General features: G+C 42.5%; 1 protein-coding gene across 14 annotated transcripts in view; it reads left to right on the top strand.

Moving 5' to 3' along the window:
- RFFL (ring finger and FYVE like domain containing E3 ubiquitin protein ligase) overlaps positions 1–14,295 on the top strand; it is a 66,657-nt gene that overhangs the window by 17,980 nt on the left and 34,382 nt on the right. The window contains exon 1 of one of the 14 annotated variants that reach the window (XM_022566393.2): positions 1,533–3,280. The exons of 9 other annotated variants lie outside the window; for them this stretch is intronic. In XM_022566393.2, the coding sequence (XP_022422101.1) occupies positions 3,181–3,280 (100 nt within the window). In that variant the 5' untranslated portion in view covers positions 1,533–3,180. Of the gene's footprint in view, positions 1–1,532; positions 3,281–3,316; positions 14,286–14,295 lie in introns of those variants that run through there. 4 more of the 14 variants (XM_022566398.3, XM_089900813.1, XM_089900814.1 and 1 more) reach the window with 4 other exon arrangements.

The following is a 14,295-nucleotide window of genomic DNA, read 5'->3' as shown; positions in this document are numbered from 1 at the left end:
AGGTGATAGCTACTCGGTTGACATTCATTGTCTTTTTTGAAGAGTAGGTAGTCTAGTTTAAAAAAAAAAAAATTATAAGATCCCTGAACATCCAAGATTAGAATTTAGCAGTGTCTCTAATTATCAACAAAGTGAGAAAGCCACTGGTTCTTGGAAATTTGGATTTATCAGTTCACTGTCTTCTCAATCATAAAAAGGACGTGGGGGGAAAGAAAAAGGATATGGACATAAGTAAGATTAATTTTGTTAAAAAGAGGAAATGTGCAGTATTATTTAGGTTGCTAGGAATGGGGAAGCAGGTAAAAGGAGGCTGTTGAGAGGAAAGAGTGAGATGGGGAAAAGGTTAAAGTAGTTTATAAACAGTAGAACATTTAAAACTTTAACTGAACTTTAAAATACCAAGTAATATTTGAATATATGCTTGTTGTAAAATGTATTCAAATACTGGTAAAGCTAAAATACCTCCTTGATCTGCTCCCATTGTGCTTCCCTCCCATATCTTTTTTTGTGGATTTGGTAATTTTCTATGGATTTGGAAGACTACAGAATCCTAAGAAATGACTATTTTAATTTCTTTTGACACCTGCTTGTTGTTTAAAATGTTAAGAAATATCAGAAAACAAACCAAATATGGGCTATAAACGGCATTACATATTTCTGTTCAAGTAAAACAGTGGGTATGGTGTTTGCAAGATGTGTATGTATATATACATACACACATACATACTCGTACACAAAAGCATACATGCACACATACACATGTTAAATATCTCTTGTGACCACACATAAAAAGTAAGTCTGTATAGCTTTGGGTGTGAATTAACTTTGTCTGAGTTTTAAAATAATATATTAAAAAATATATATATTGAAGGAACTTAAGCACAAAGCCACAATTATTTTATTTCTCATACAGTCTCATATTCTTGGAGTTTTCATATAACCTTATAAAAGCTCAAGTGCCTGAAGCCATTAGTTCAAGTTTAGCATCTTTTTAGAGCTCTACACGTGTAATCCTCAGCCTTTCCCGGCTAAAAGAAGGAACTCAGATGGAGTATGGTTATATTCAGGGGAAACTGATCGGAACTGTACAGAATCCCACAGAGGGAGACCATAATCTGAGCCTGCCCTCCTCACCTGCTGAGTGGTGCTTATCTTAGCAGAATTAGGAAGTTCTGATGCTTCTGTTGCGCTTTGCATCATTTACATTTACTTCCTGGGCACAGTACCATCTGGATTTTCTCTTCCTCATTTAAAGTTTACTAATATAGAATGAGTCAGAAGCTTTTAACAGTATTCTATTTTTGTTTCCATATTTGTCTCTACTGTATGTACCTTGAGAGTTGCTCTATATTAGGATGTTTGTGACTTATCATCAACTACAGAAATATTTTTTAAAGTGTGGTCTGTGAGATAATGGTTATCAGCTGCTCTAAAGATGCTTTTATCATTTGAAAAAGACTAATTAACACATACTGTAGGAAAACTTCTTTAAACACAGCTATTTTCTGGAAAGGAAAACACTGAAGGGGAGGAAGTAAAAGAGGGAACATTTTATAAAACCTTCTAAAAGGCCAGTGTGGTTATCCTGTTGGAATAATGTAATTAAGGGGCACTGAATTGGATAAAATAACTTTTTATTTTTAAACTAGCCCCGTGAAAAGGAATAGAATTAAATAGCATAGTTTTTAAACCCGCATTCTGACAATCTGCATGTACATTTTAACGAATCCTAACATTTATTGAATGACAGGCTGGATTGGCAGCTACATCCAGAGTTGATGCCTTGAGAGACCTACCTGACAGGATGAACAAGGCTAGGTGTGGTGGCCTTGAATGCCCATGCTAAGGAATATCTGATGACCATGGGAAATTTTGAGCAGGGAACAGAAGGATCTGATATGAACTTTAGTTTCATTCTTGTAGAATGAAAACACGGAGGAAGCAAGGACTTAATCTTTTGTTTTCTTTGTCTAGTACCATTGTCAGTTCTAGCCTGTCAGGGCAAATTCAATAATAATTAATAGCTGTTGATGAGCCAGTCATTCTAGAATCGATTTTTTTTTTTTGAAGACACCAATTGTACTTGAACATTTGTTACTTTTCTAAAAAAATTATTTTTTTTTTTTTTGGCTGTGTTGGGTCTTCATTTCTGTGCGAGGGCTTTCTCCAGTTGCGGCAAGCGGGAGCCACTCTTCATCGCGGTGCGCGGGCCTCTCACTATTGCGGCCTCTCTTGTTGCGGAGCACAGGCTCCAGACGCGCAGGCTCAGGAGTTGTGGCCCACGGGCCTAGTTGCTCCGCGGCATGTGGGATCTTCCCAGACCACGGCTCGAACCCGTGTCCCCTGCATTAGCAGGCAGATTCTCAACCACTGCGCCACCAGGGAAGCCCTAGAATCAATTTTTTAATAAGCTGGCCAATAAATGAGAATTGACATAAATTTAAGGATTTTTCAAAAGTAAGTGTTAATGTGATTTTCACAGACTCCTATGTTCCTTAAACATCTAGTAGGTGTGATGGTGGATAACTTAGCTTTAGCGTAGAGAATGTGGCAGCTGATTAAACAAAGAAAACCCTCCTATGTATCTGTGTTAATTAGAGAACATGAGTTGTCTAAGGAAACAGAAAGGTCAGAGAAAGCCTGGTGGGGAAAAAGAACAGTGAGCCTGGTCAGAGCTGACAGAATTCACCCTAATGATTTGACCAGCTAGCCATGACTGGACAGGTCCCCCCATGACTGGGCATCCTCTCACCCAGATGTTCTAATTTGTAAATGCAAAGTGACTTCTTTATCAGCCTCTTGGGGAAATCTGCAGAGCTCGTGGACCTGCTACTTCAGTAATCGTGCTGTCCTGAGCCCCAGGCTGTTTTCGGGTGATATTTCACAAGGTGACTGACCACTGGAGCTTTTCTGGGTGACCAGCAGCCGGGGAACGAGGTTCACCTGCCCCCAGTAATCGGCTTTCCATTTGAAAGAAAAATCAGTGGGGTGCCTCTTGTTTTCTAGGTTGCAGTTGATTGCGGTTGGCTCAGGCTGAGTTGTTTGGGAAATGAGTTTTGCCTGGCGTGAGTCAGCACTGCCCTGGGTAAACCGCCTGCTCTGTTGCAATCTTGCTTACCAAAGATATGTCCCCAGGCAGCACCATTCACTGCCTGAAAGCCGCTGCTGTTGGTTCCTGAGATGATCTCATCTGAACCCGGCTCCAAGGACCTCAGCAGCGGCAGGAACTGGAGGCAGCTTGCTTTCTGCCCTGGCCATGTTTTGAAACAGGCAAAATCAGGTAACCCCAGACTGTTTTTTCTTAGTGTCTTGAGCTAGACTGAGCTGATGCAGAAACTGGGAAGAGCCTTAGTCTTTAGAAGTGAGTCAACGTGTTATCAATTTGGGTATCTGAAAGTCCTTCAACTCTTTGGAGGGGATGTTAGGGGAAAAGTTTCATTTCCTTTGGGATCTGGATGTGGTTTTGGACCTAATAAGGCTGTTTATTATATAAACCTTAGAGAAATCAAACAGGTTTACAGCTTTATCCATCTTTTGCTGTTGTAGTCTCTATTCTTTCTGTGTCTTGTGAGAAATAGTTTAGTCATACTAAACCATTGTTAAAGGAAGAGAGAGGGGCAAACATATTTGCTTTTCTGCTTAATAATTGTGACTCCTGAATTGTAGAAAGCACTGTCTTACCAGTGAGTTTCTGAGGTGTTATGAAGACCCTCCCCTCATTCTGTTCAGACTGCCGCCCTATCTCCTTCCTGCTCTTCACCTCTGAACTTCTGAAATCTTCAGCCTCAGCACCAGGCAGTAACCCTCTTTAAAGTTTGCTCTTTCCTGTGCCTTACAATTACCCCCAGGTGGTCCATGTTCACTCTACTTCAGGCCTTTGCGCAGGCAAGCCTTCTCTGAGACACCCTGCCCTAGCTTAACCTGGCCAACTGGCTTAACTGGCTGGAGTCTGAAAATCACTTCTTCCATGAAATCTCTTCTTACTCACCAAGACTGGATGAGCACTCAGGAGCATCCTGTTGTCTCCTCGATCGTGGACTAGATTGAGAAGCAGCACCTGTTTTGTTAGAATTATATCCATGGTACTTGGCACATAGTAGGTCCTTAGTAAGAGTAGAATGAGCACGAGCCTCCACTGTACTTCCTCAACTCGGATCCTCTTAGCAGCTCTTTGTTATTTTGGCTTCTACCCCCATTACCCTATTCCTGTTTTCCTGAAGATTACAAGTAAACTCCTGATTTCCAGGCCCAGTATTCTGGTCCTGATTTCAGCCTCCATCTTACTTAATCTCTGCCTAGCATTTGGCAGTATTGAACCATTCTTTTTTTTTCCCCCAGCAGCCTTCTTCCTGTGGCTTTGTGGCCACCTTGTCTCTTCTGAGTTTCCAGAGTATCCTTCCATTATTTATTCTCATTTTCTTTTGATTATCCCATAAGTGTCAAGATGCTCCAGGGCTTTGTCTTGGGTTTCTTTTCACTCTTTTCCCAGCCCTTTCCTCTAAGGATCTCAAATATGTCCATGAATTCAGCCATCCTCAGTATGTTTTACCAGCCCAGCTGTCTCTCCCAAACTTCAGATCCTTATTTCCAACTTAATAAATCTTGACAAGCTTTGTCCAACTTCACAAACCTACCAGGTTTGTCTTAAGTTCAACACGTACATAACAAGTCATTATCTCCCCTACCCAGTATCTGTTATCTGCTTGTATTGCTGTATGTTTGAACTCTGTTATATATCTACCAAATCTTCCTCTTCATTCTTTTTATGCCTCACATCTCTAAATATGATAAATCTATGGTTGCTAAACCCTCTTGATTATATTGGCGTACTGTTTGATGTGTGTCTTTTCTTCATTCCCACTGTATTGCTTTAATTTATCATAGGTCAAAAACTAGATATTTTGTTTAACCAGCCCAATGGCTTAAAATTTTATGTGTGAAGACTTTTAGGCAGGGCCTGCATTCTTCCAAGATCACAGATAATCACCATTCTCCCAGATGTTACACAACGAAGATGTCACATTTGACCTACTTTGCCTCCAGGAATTTGAGTTTGTAACTTCTGATTCAAAGCCTTATCAAATCTTGATTGTGCTTTTGTCACTGCACCATAGATCCTTCTCTGCTCCAGCCTCTCATTCTTGTTGCCAAAGTTATGTTCCTAAAGGCCAAATCTAATCTTTTCATTCGCAACGTTTCAGAGTGCCATTTGTTTTCTGTTTCCTACTTAGCTGGGTTGGGAAAGTCCTTCATAATTTGACCCTATCCTACCTGTTACTCATTTTATCTCCCTCTCCTTTTCCCAGCCATTTCTCTCCTCTCCAACCTCCCTGAACTCTTCATTTTTCCAGTCCCTGGTTATACCACATCCTTTTAGGACACTGTGCCGTTTCCTGGTGGTTCCCCCTCCTCTCTGACAGGCAAAGTGCTCATCCCCAGAAGACTTAGTTCATATGTGAATCCTTCCCTGACTTCCTCCGGTAGTTATTCTTCCTTATTTGGACTTCCACAGCAGTGTCTGTCTCTTCCACTAGACTGTTGAATTCCTTCACTGGACCTGGTCCTTGACCTAGAGCTCAGCACCATTAGACAGTGGCTAAAGTGGGTCTCCAGGGTCAAACCACTAGTCGAAACATCTTTATTAGTCTTGGCAGTATTAGAAAATCCATAAGCTTTCTAGTTAGATGGCATGTTTTTGTTCTTGTTTGATGAACTTGAGCCCATGGTGCCTATTCTGTATATGTCACCTGAAACCATCAGGTAACCATCCAAAGTTAATTTGAAGATTTATAGGACTTCCTGAAACCTAGTTCTAGACCATCACCTAACGTTGTGTAGTACCTTACGAAATTATTCCCTTGTATCATTTTATTTGATACCTACAGTACCCTGTGTTGGGTAGGTTTTGTTATCCCTATTTTATCGTGATTGTAAAGCTGCTTCTGACATTGAAGCATACATTCTGGTAAGACTCAGAGGGAAAACATGTTTTTACACTGCTATAAGCACCTGGTTTGTCTCTTTGTAGATAAATATACCTTGTTGGGTTCTACAGAAAAGGTGCCTTTGCTCAGTAGGTGAGTGCTAAAGGTCTTGTCTTTTGCAAGGCCACTTTATCTTCGAGGTGGAAGGAGGAGGTACTCAGAGCCTACTTGGCCTTGGAGAGGCCTTGACCATGGTTGGAGACCTTGATTGACATGAATGGTATGCCCACTCCAGCCTCTCAAGCTTTTCTGTTGTGCTTCAGATACCTAGAATTTGTTAAAATCTACCTCAATAGTGGAGTGTCAAACCAGGTTGATGAGTGAAGGGAGTCATCACAAAATGGAATAAGGTGAGCGTTAAAAGAAGAAGGGGTTTCACGTTAATTCTAATAAGTGATTAAGTTTGTAGGGTAATTCACAACTTTTGGGGGGCTAACATGCCATACTGGGGACTGTGGAATTTGATTATAGAAAGATGAACCAGGGAATTCCCTTGGCGGTCCAATGGTTAGGACTCTGTGCTTCCACTGCTGGGGGCACGGGTTCGATTCCTGGTTGGGGAACTAAGATCCCGCATGCTGTGCTGTGTGGCAAAAATAAATAAATAACTAAACAAAAGTAAAATAAGAAAGATGAACCATAAGGGCTGGGACATAACATCTGTTAGATACTGGCATGTGGAATCCAATATTGGTCCGCCCATACTTAAGAGAGGAATAAAGATGATTAAAAAGTTTTAAAAAATTCCTTATCGTTATACGTTTAAAAAAAAATAGAAAGATTTAGCCTAGACAAGGAAAAGCTAAGGGATGGCTTGATTACCATCTTTGAGTACAAGAATAGTTTTTGCTTGGGGATTTTGATTAATTGGTCTTCCTATATTTCAAAGATTTAAGAGGAAATGGGCTTAAATTGAGGGAGGAGTGATTTTAATGAATATGAGGAAGAGTTTCTTTTAATTTTTAAAATTTTTTTGGCTGTGTTGGGTCTTTGTTGCTGCAGGTGGGCTTTCTCTAGTTGTGGTGAGCGGGGGCTACTCTTCATTGCGGTGCACGGGCTTCTCATTGTGGTGGCTTCTCTTGTTGTGGAGCACAGGCTCTAGTCGTGTGGGTTTCAGTAGTTGCAGCACGTGGGTTCAGTATATGTGGCTCATGGGCTCTAGAGCGCAGGCTCAGTAGTTGTGGCTCACGGGCTTAGTTGCTCCGTGGCATGTGGGATCTTCCCAGACCAGGGCACGAACCCGTGTCCCCTGCATTGGCAGATGGATTCTTAACCACTGAGCCACCAGGGAGGTCCCAAGGATGAGTTTTTTGATCATCAAAGTTGGGAAACATTTGAATGACTACTAAAAGAGTGTTGAATTTCTGACTGTGTCAGTTATCTGTTACTGTGTAACAGATCACCCTAAAACTTTTCGTGGCTTCAAATGATAGTCATTTTATTGCTGTGATTCAGTGGATTAGTAATTCAGGGGTGAGGGCCATATTGCTTTGTTCCACGTGATGTCAGTTGGATTGGAGGATCCAACATGGCTTCACTCACGTATCTGGGGTCTTGGTGCTAACTGTTGGCTGGGACATTTTGGTTCTCCTCCATGAGGTCCAGCTCTCTCATGGAGAGATGGCCTCTCATCGCTCATTAATCTAGACTGGGCTTCTTTACATGGTGGTTGGCTTCCAAGGGGGCCACAAAACAGCTGCAGGGCCTCTTAAAGCCTGGGCCTGGAAGTCATACGTACACTTCTGCCCCATTCTTTTTTTTTTTTTTTTTTTTTGCGGTACGCGGGCCTCTCACTGTTGTGGCCTCTCCCGTTGCAGAGCACAGGCTCCGGACGCTCAGGCTCAGCGGCCATGGCTCACGGGCCCAGCCGCTCTGCGGCATGTGGGATCTTCCCGGACCGGGGCACGAACCCGTGTCCCCTGCATTGGCAGGCGGACTCCCAACCACTGCGCCACCAGGGAAACCCTGCCCCATTCTTTTGATTAAAGTAAGTCATGTGTGTAGCCCACATCCAAGGGGAGGGGATATGGACTCCACCTCTTACAGGGTAGAGTGTCAAGGTCACACTGCAAAAGGACATACAGCATGGTTGGGATTATTGTGGCCAATTTTGGAAACAATTTACCACACTGACCTTAGAGATTTTAAATGAGATAATAATATATATTTATTGAGTAGGTAGTTTGGGCCTATAGTTTACAAACTTGGCTGCATATCAGAGTCATCTGGGAGCTTTTTACAAGCATAGACTCGTTAGGTACTAGACCTGTGAATCAGTATTTCCTGGGGATGTTGACACATTCTTTGTCCTTTCAGGTAACTATCAGTAAAATGAGGCTGGGGTGAGAGGCAGAACAAGACAGATCCAGCTGGTATATATGAGGCAGAATGGTAGGTGCCTTAAGATAGGCCTGCTGGGGGTCTTCCCTGGTGGTCCACTGGTTAAGACTGCGCTCCCAATGCAGAGGGCACGGGTTCGATCCCTGGTGGGGGAATCAAGATCTCACATGCCACATGGCTTGGCCAAAAAAAAAGATAGGCCTGCTGGTCTCCTCCTGCTTCCAGGACTTGGCGAAGCCTCTGCCTGGCATGCTCCACCTTCCAGGCTGCCTAGTGTAAGTTACATCTCATCCAGTCAGCACATCACCAAAGGAGTGTTTCTTGATTCCTCGCTTATGTCTTCTCAAAGTTTCTAGCACTTTTTCCTTCATAGCAACTTTTAGTTTATAATTAAATATTTGTGTGATCATTTGACTGATATGTAATAGACAGAAATATGTCTGCTTTGCTTTCCAGTATCTTAACATAGTGCCTGCCTCATAAAAGGTACTCATTAACTGTTGAATGAATAAGTGGTTGATTGAAAGCATGAATGAATGAAGTGATATTTGAATTCGGGTTTTTTTTTTAACATATTTTAAAAATTAATTTATTTATTTTTGGCTGCATTGAGTGTTCGTTGCTGTGCACGGGCCTTCTCTAGTTGTGGCGAGCGGGGGGCTGCTCTTTGTTGCGGTGTGCAGGCTTTTTATTGCGGTGAGTTCTCTTGTTGCGGAGCACGGGCTCTAGGCGTGTGGGCTTCAGTAGTTGTGGTGCGCGGGCTCAGTAGTTGTGGCGCATGGGCTTAGTTGCTCCACAGCATGTGGGATCTTCCTGGACCAGGGCTCGAACCCGTGTCCCCTGCATTGGCAGGTGGATTCTTAACCACTGTGCCACCAGGGAAGTCCTGAATTCGGTTTTAATGGATGATCAGAATTTTGGGCAGGTGGAGCAAACGAATGGGAAATTCATACTTCTGAAGCAGAAAGTGTGTGTTATATTGCTCATATAATTTCAGAAGATTGGAGGAAACTAGTTTGGGGAAAGATGAAGGGTTTGGTTTTGAGTGTCTTTGGTATGCTAGATTTAAAGTCTGGATATCTAGCAGGAATTTGGAAATGACTACTAAAACTGAAGCCTGAGATTGATTCCAAAGACTGAGGAATCTATTCATTCAATGGATACTTACTGAGCTTCCACTGTGTGCCAGACAACTGCACTGTAGGGAAGGTGAGCCGAAGTCTGATGGATAAGGAGCTGGCTTTGTGAAGAGCTGTGGAGGATGTTCCTGGCAGGAAAGGAACCACAAGTGTGCAGGCCTTGGGGGCAATAAATGATTTTTTTTTTTTGAGGAAGTCAAAATAAAAGGAGACCACCAAGGGCCTCGAGTGAGGTGAATGGGGGGTGGAGGGTGATGGGGGTGTGTGGCATGAGGTAAAGTAGAAGAGGTAGGCAGGGCCCACATCACATGGGGCCTTTGTGGGCCATGTAGTGAGTCTCGGCTTTACAAAAGGGCATGGTGGGAAACCACTGAAGGCTTTAAAGCAGGAGAGTAATAGGTGTGCGTGTGCGTGTGTGTGTGTGTGTGTGTGTGTGTGTATTTTTTTTGGCCACGCCACGTGGCTTGCGTGATCTCAGTTCCCCCACCAAGTATTGAACCCAGGCCACAGCAGTGAAAGCCTGGAATCCTAACCACTGGACCACCGGGGAACTCAGGCAGAGTATAGTTTTTAAAAGAGAAGTTTACCCTGACTACTATGTGGAGAAAAGAGAGTGGCAAAGAGGGGGCCAGTAAGGAGGTGTTTGCTCTAGTTTTTGAGAAAGATAATGGCATATAAGTCAGGGTGTGGCCATGGACATAGGAGGGATGTTTGCAGGATATATTTTAAAAGTAAAACCAATAGAATTCACTAGAGAAGGAAAGGAAGAATGATTAGTCCAGGGCCCTAGAAGATATTCAAGGGGCAAAAGGAGGAGCCAGGGAAGGACAGGGAGGAAAATATGTCTTTAAAGGAGAGTCAAGCTATTGCACTTTCAGTGGGAATCAAAGGGAAGAAGATAGGTAGGTCATCGGCATGTGGGAGGTCGTCAAGGTTTGATGTAGGAAAAAGCCGTGCATTTAGCCATCACAAGATCATTGGTGACCTTGGAGAAAGGGCTTTCAGTAGATTGAAGCACAGTTCATGAACAAGTGTGTGACATGGAAGTGAAGCAGGGCACCAGCTATTCTATGGGGGAATTGAAGAGAAAGGGAGACTGAGCTGAGAGCTCACTTTGTGCAAACTTGTAAGGGACGTATGTGTGTAGAGGCAGGTTTTCTAAAAACTGTAATGGACCAATGTTCACTGAGCATCTTCTCTGTGCTAGGAGCTATACCAGATCTATTCTATTTATCTTTGTCTTGAACCAATTTCCATAAAAGTGTAGTGACCTCCAAAATGAATTTCCAAATTCTAGGGACATATGGAACCTTTCTTTGGGGTATGGGAAGGAATTATTAGAGCTAAGTTTTTCTATATTTTTATCTTACCCTTTGAAATTTCTTCTTAGTGTTCTGCTTTATATAGAACACAGTATATTTGTGTAGTAGTACTTGTCTAATTTGCTGTTAAATATAGATACATTGGAGATGTACTAATTTTTTTTTTAACTAATGGTCAAAAGTGGTGGATTCTACTGGCCCTGTGAATAAAGGGGAGGTTTTGAGATGGAAAGAAAAGAAGAGGTAGAGAGAAGGGTGGGAAATTAACATGCCAGTTAGTCTGCACATTGTTTTAAACCTCTTAAGAACCCTGTGAAGTTATTTTCCCCCATTTTACAGATAAGAAACTGAGGTCTGGAGAAATTAACTTGTCTGAGGTCACACAACCAGTTAAGTGATGGAACTGGAATTTGAAACTGGGTCTATTTTACTTCAAAGCCTTATCACCTCGCTTATTCTTCCCCTTCTTCTTCTGCTTACTGCTCTTGCATATTTTTCCATTTAATTCTCACAGTGATTCTACAAGGAACAGATTAGAATACCTGCTTTGCAATTGAGGACTCTGAGGCACAAATGAAACAATCAGCGCATGGTCACATATCTGGTCTGTGGCACCAGCTGGACTCCTGACCCCAGTGTTCCCCACTGCACCACCATTGCCTCTCAAGTGGACAGGGCCCAGTTGAATTGTTTTGGTAGAGTGGGAGAGGAGGTTTCTAGTTATCTGACAAAGAAGGAGTGGAAGAGGGGATAGGGTTTGGAAGATTACTTAAGAGTAACAGTTCCAATTTTTTTGAGCTATTACTCTTGTTAATTACCTCAGTTAGGTACTTCATTGTACAGATTTGGAAGATGAAGTTTAAGGAAGTTAAGTACCTCAAGTACCTCGACTGAGATCACACAGGAAGAATTTGAGTTGTGTCTAACTCCAGGCCCTATGTCCTAAATCCTGCACAACACTGCTCTTTGGAAAGTTGCTATGAGACATCAACTAGAGATGAATAAAAGATTTCTGAGCCCATTGATGGCTTGGTCCCAGTTGTATGAATTTGTTGGGAACCCAGTAAATAAAGTCTTCTGACTTTTCTGTAATACTTGGTAGCTCAGGTATGGAGAGATTGAGGAAAGGAGGGGAAGAAAAGTGTAGAATAAGAATTCAGTAAATCAGAAGAGGGCCTCAGGGTGCAGCAATGGCAGATCGCAATGGATTGTGTTGTTAAGAAAAGTCGTGTTTGAAATTCATTCTTATGATAAATATTTATGGTGGTTCTGTTTGATGCAGGGTATTTTGGCAAAAAAATGCAAAGATGGACAAGATAGGATCTTTGACCTCTAGAAGGTTAGAGAGGGAGAATAAGTGTTTCACCACAGTGCATGATTGGAGGGTATGAGAGAGGTGGAAGGTAAGGAGAAGTATGGAAAAGTATCATCCAGGTTGACTTATTGTAGATTGAGGGTGGCATCAGGTAGGACTGGTCAGCTGGGTGCCATCTAGCTTCTCAGGAAGACCTCTGAGGATTTTGGTCACTGTGTTTCAGGTCTGATTCTTCTTAATGGATTTTGCTTTGTACCTGGAAATGATCAGTCTTTTGGAGACAGGATTTTGTTCAGACTTGAATGACTGTGCTCAGAGTGGAACGCCAATTTTTATTTTAGAGTGGATTCCTTTCCTGTTGACTGGATCCTGGATTTTGCTAGGACATTGCTGTTAAATATCAAGAGATCTGAAAAATGAAATTTAATAATATCAAGCTTGCTTTCGTGAGCATGGAATAATGTGACAGGATAGTTGGTAGGAGAGAACACAGTTACAAAAAGGCTAAGATTATTATTTTTTTTTTTTTGCGGTGCGCGGGCCTCTCACCGCCGTGGCCTCTCCCGTTGCGGAGCACAGGCTCCGGACGCGCAGGCTCAGCGGCCATGGCTCACGGGTCCAGCCGCTCCGCGGCATGTGGGATCCTCCTGGACCGGGGCACGAACCCGTGTGCCCTGCATCGGCAGGCACACTCTCAACCACTGCGCCACCACGGAAGCCCAAGGCTAAGATTATTGATTGCTCGCTGTATGCCAGGTATTGCACTAAGTGCTTTGCATACAGTAGGACATTTAATTCTCCTAGTGGTCCTTCTGCAAAGTAGGCTCAATTATCCTCAGTTTTCAAATGAGGAAACCAAGGCTCTGTCCAAGCTAGTAGGAGGCTGAACTGAGATTGGAACCAAGTCCCTCTGACTCCAAGAACCCATATACCCCTAACTGCTACTATATGCTGTTCCCATTTAATCTTCATGAAGGAACCTTGTCCCATCACAGAGAAGATGGCTTGTCGCCTCGCTGCAGTGTTTCTCTGCCTTGGGTGATTCTGGAGTCAATGTGGCCCCCTCTATTTTTTCTACATTTTTCTAAGTTTCTTTGTTGACCACACTTTGATGTGGTCACATTCTTTGTTTAAATATATTAATGCCATCATCCAAGCCTTTTTGTCCTCTTCTCTTCTTGCTTTTGGTTTGGAAGACATTGTATCTCTTTGGAGGGACTCTGTGTATCTTCACACATTGATTTTGTGTTGATTTTATTACCTTAATTTTATGGGTTAAGTTATGAGATTCCTCCAGCTCCTAACTTGTCAACCTCCCTCCCCACTGCCCCGCTCCCCTTCCTTCCCCACTGGATTTAAGTTCAAATTCTGAGTCTGATTTTGGAATACTCAGTCTGGCTCCAATCCAGCTATGCAATTTAGCCATGGCTCTCTGGATTGTTAGCTATTATTATTACCATCTCTCCCTTCATGCCCACTTATGTCTCAAATTAAATCTAGTTACTTACTGAAACGATATGTCCTTGATTTCCTACTTGTGTACCCTTGTTTCTGTTGTGTTTTTGGCTTGAAATGTCATTCTTCCTATGAAGCCTTCTCTGATCCCTCACTGGGAGTAATCATTTCCTCCTTTGAGTCTCACAGTGGAGGATTCTTTTATGTCTCCTTTATGGCACAGCACACTTTCTGCCATATATTTCAACTGTTTGTGTACATGCCTTTATCTCTCCTACTAGACCATAAACTCATTGAGCAGAGCAATCTGGTTGACCTTTGTATCTCCTCTAGAGTCTAGTTCCATTCCCTGCACATAGTAGACATTGGATAGCTGTTGGATGAATGGATAACAGAATTTCAGATTTAAGTTTCTACTCACTGGTTTAGATATTTTTCCCTCTTGTTTGCTTCCCTTCTTCCTTTTCCATTTCCTTTTCTTTTCTTATTTCTTTTTTTGCACTGACTCATCGAACTTGTCTTCGCCACTCCCTTTTCTTACCCAGATTTGCCTCATTCTTTCCCCATTAGCAGTCACTGTGTGGGAGGGAGTACCACATGTTGCTGGTCAATTTTCTCCATCCTTTGTGGGTCTATTCACTCCAGGAATCATATGACCAGCATGGGAACCAAGTGGTGGATTACATTACCATCTTAATAAAAAGACCACATGTAAAGAAGAGTCTTCAAGGTTTGTTAAT

Source organism: Delphinapterus leucas, chromosome 19 (genome assembly GCF_059928025.1).
Source record: "Delphinapterus leucas isolate spDelLeu-1000000601 "Yukka" chromosome 19, BTC_Dleu_Yukka2, whole genome shotgun sequence".
Classification (NCBI taxonomy): domain Eukaryota; kingdom Metazoa; phylum Chordata; class Mammalia; order Artiodactyla; family Monodontidae; genus Delphinapterus; species Delphinapterus leucas.
Note: the sequence above shows the minus strand (reverse complement) of the source record. Positions and strands in the feature narration are given on the sequence as shown.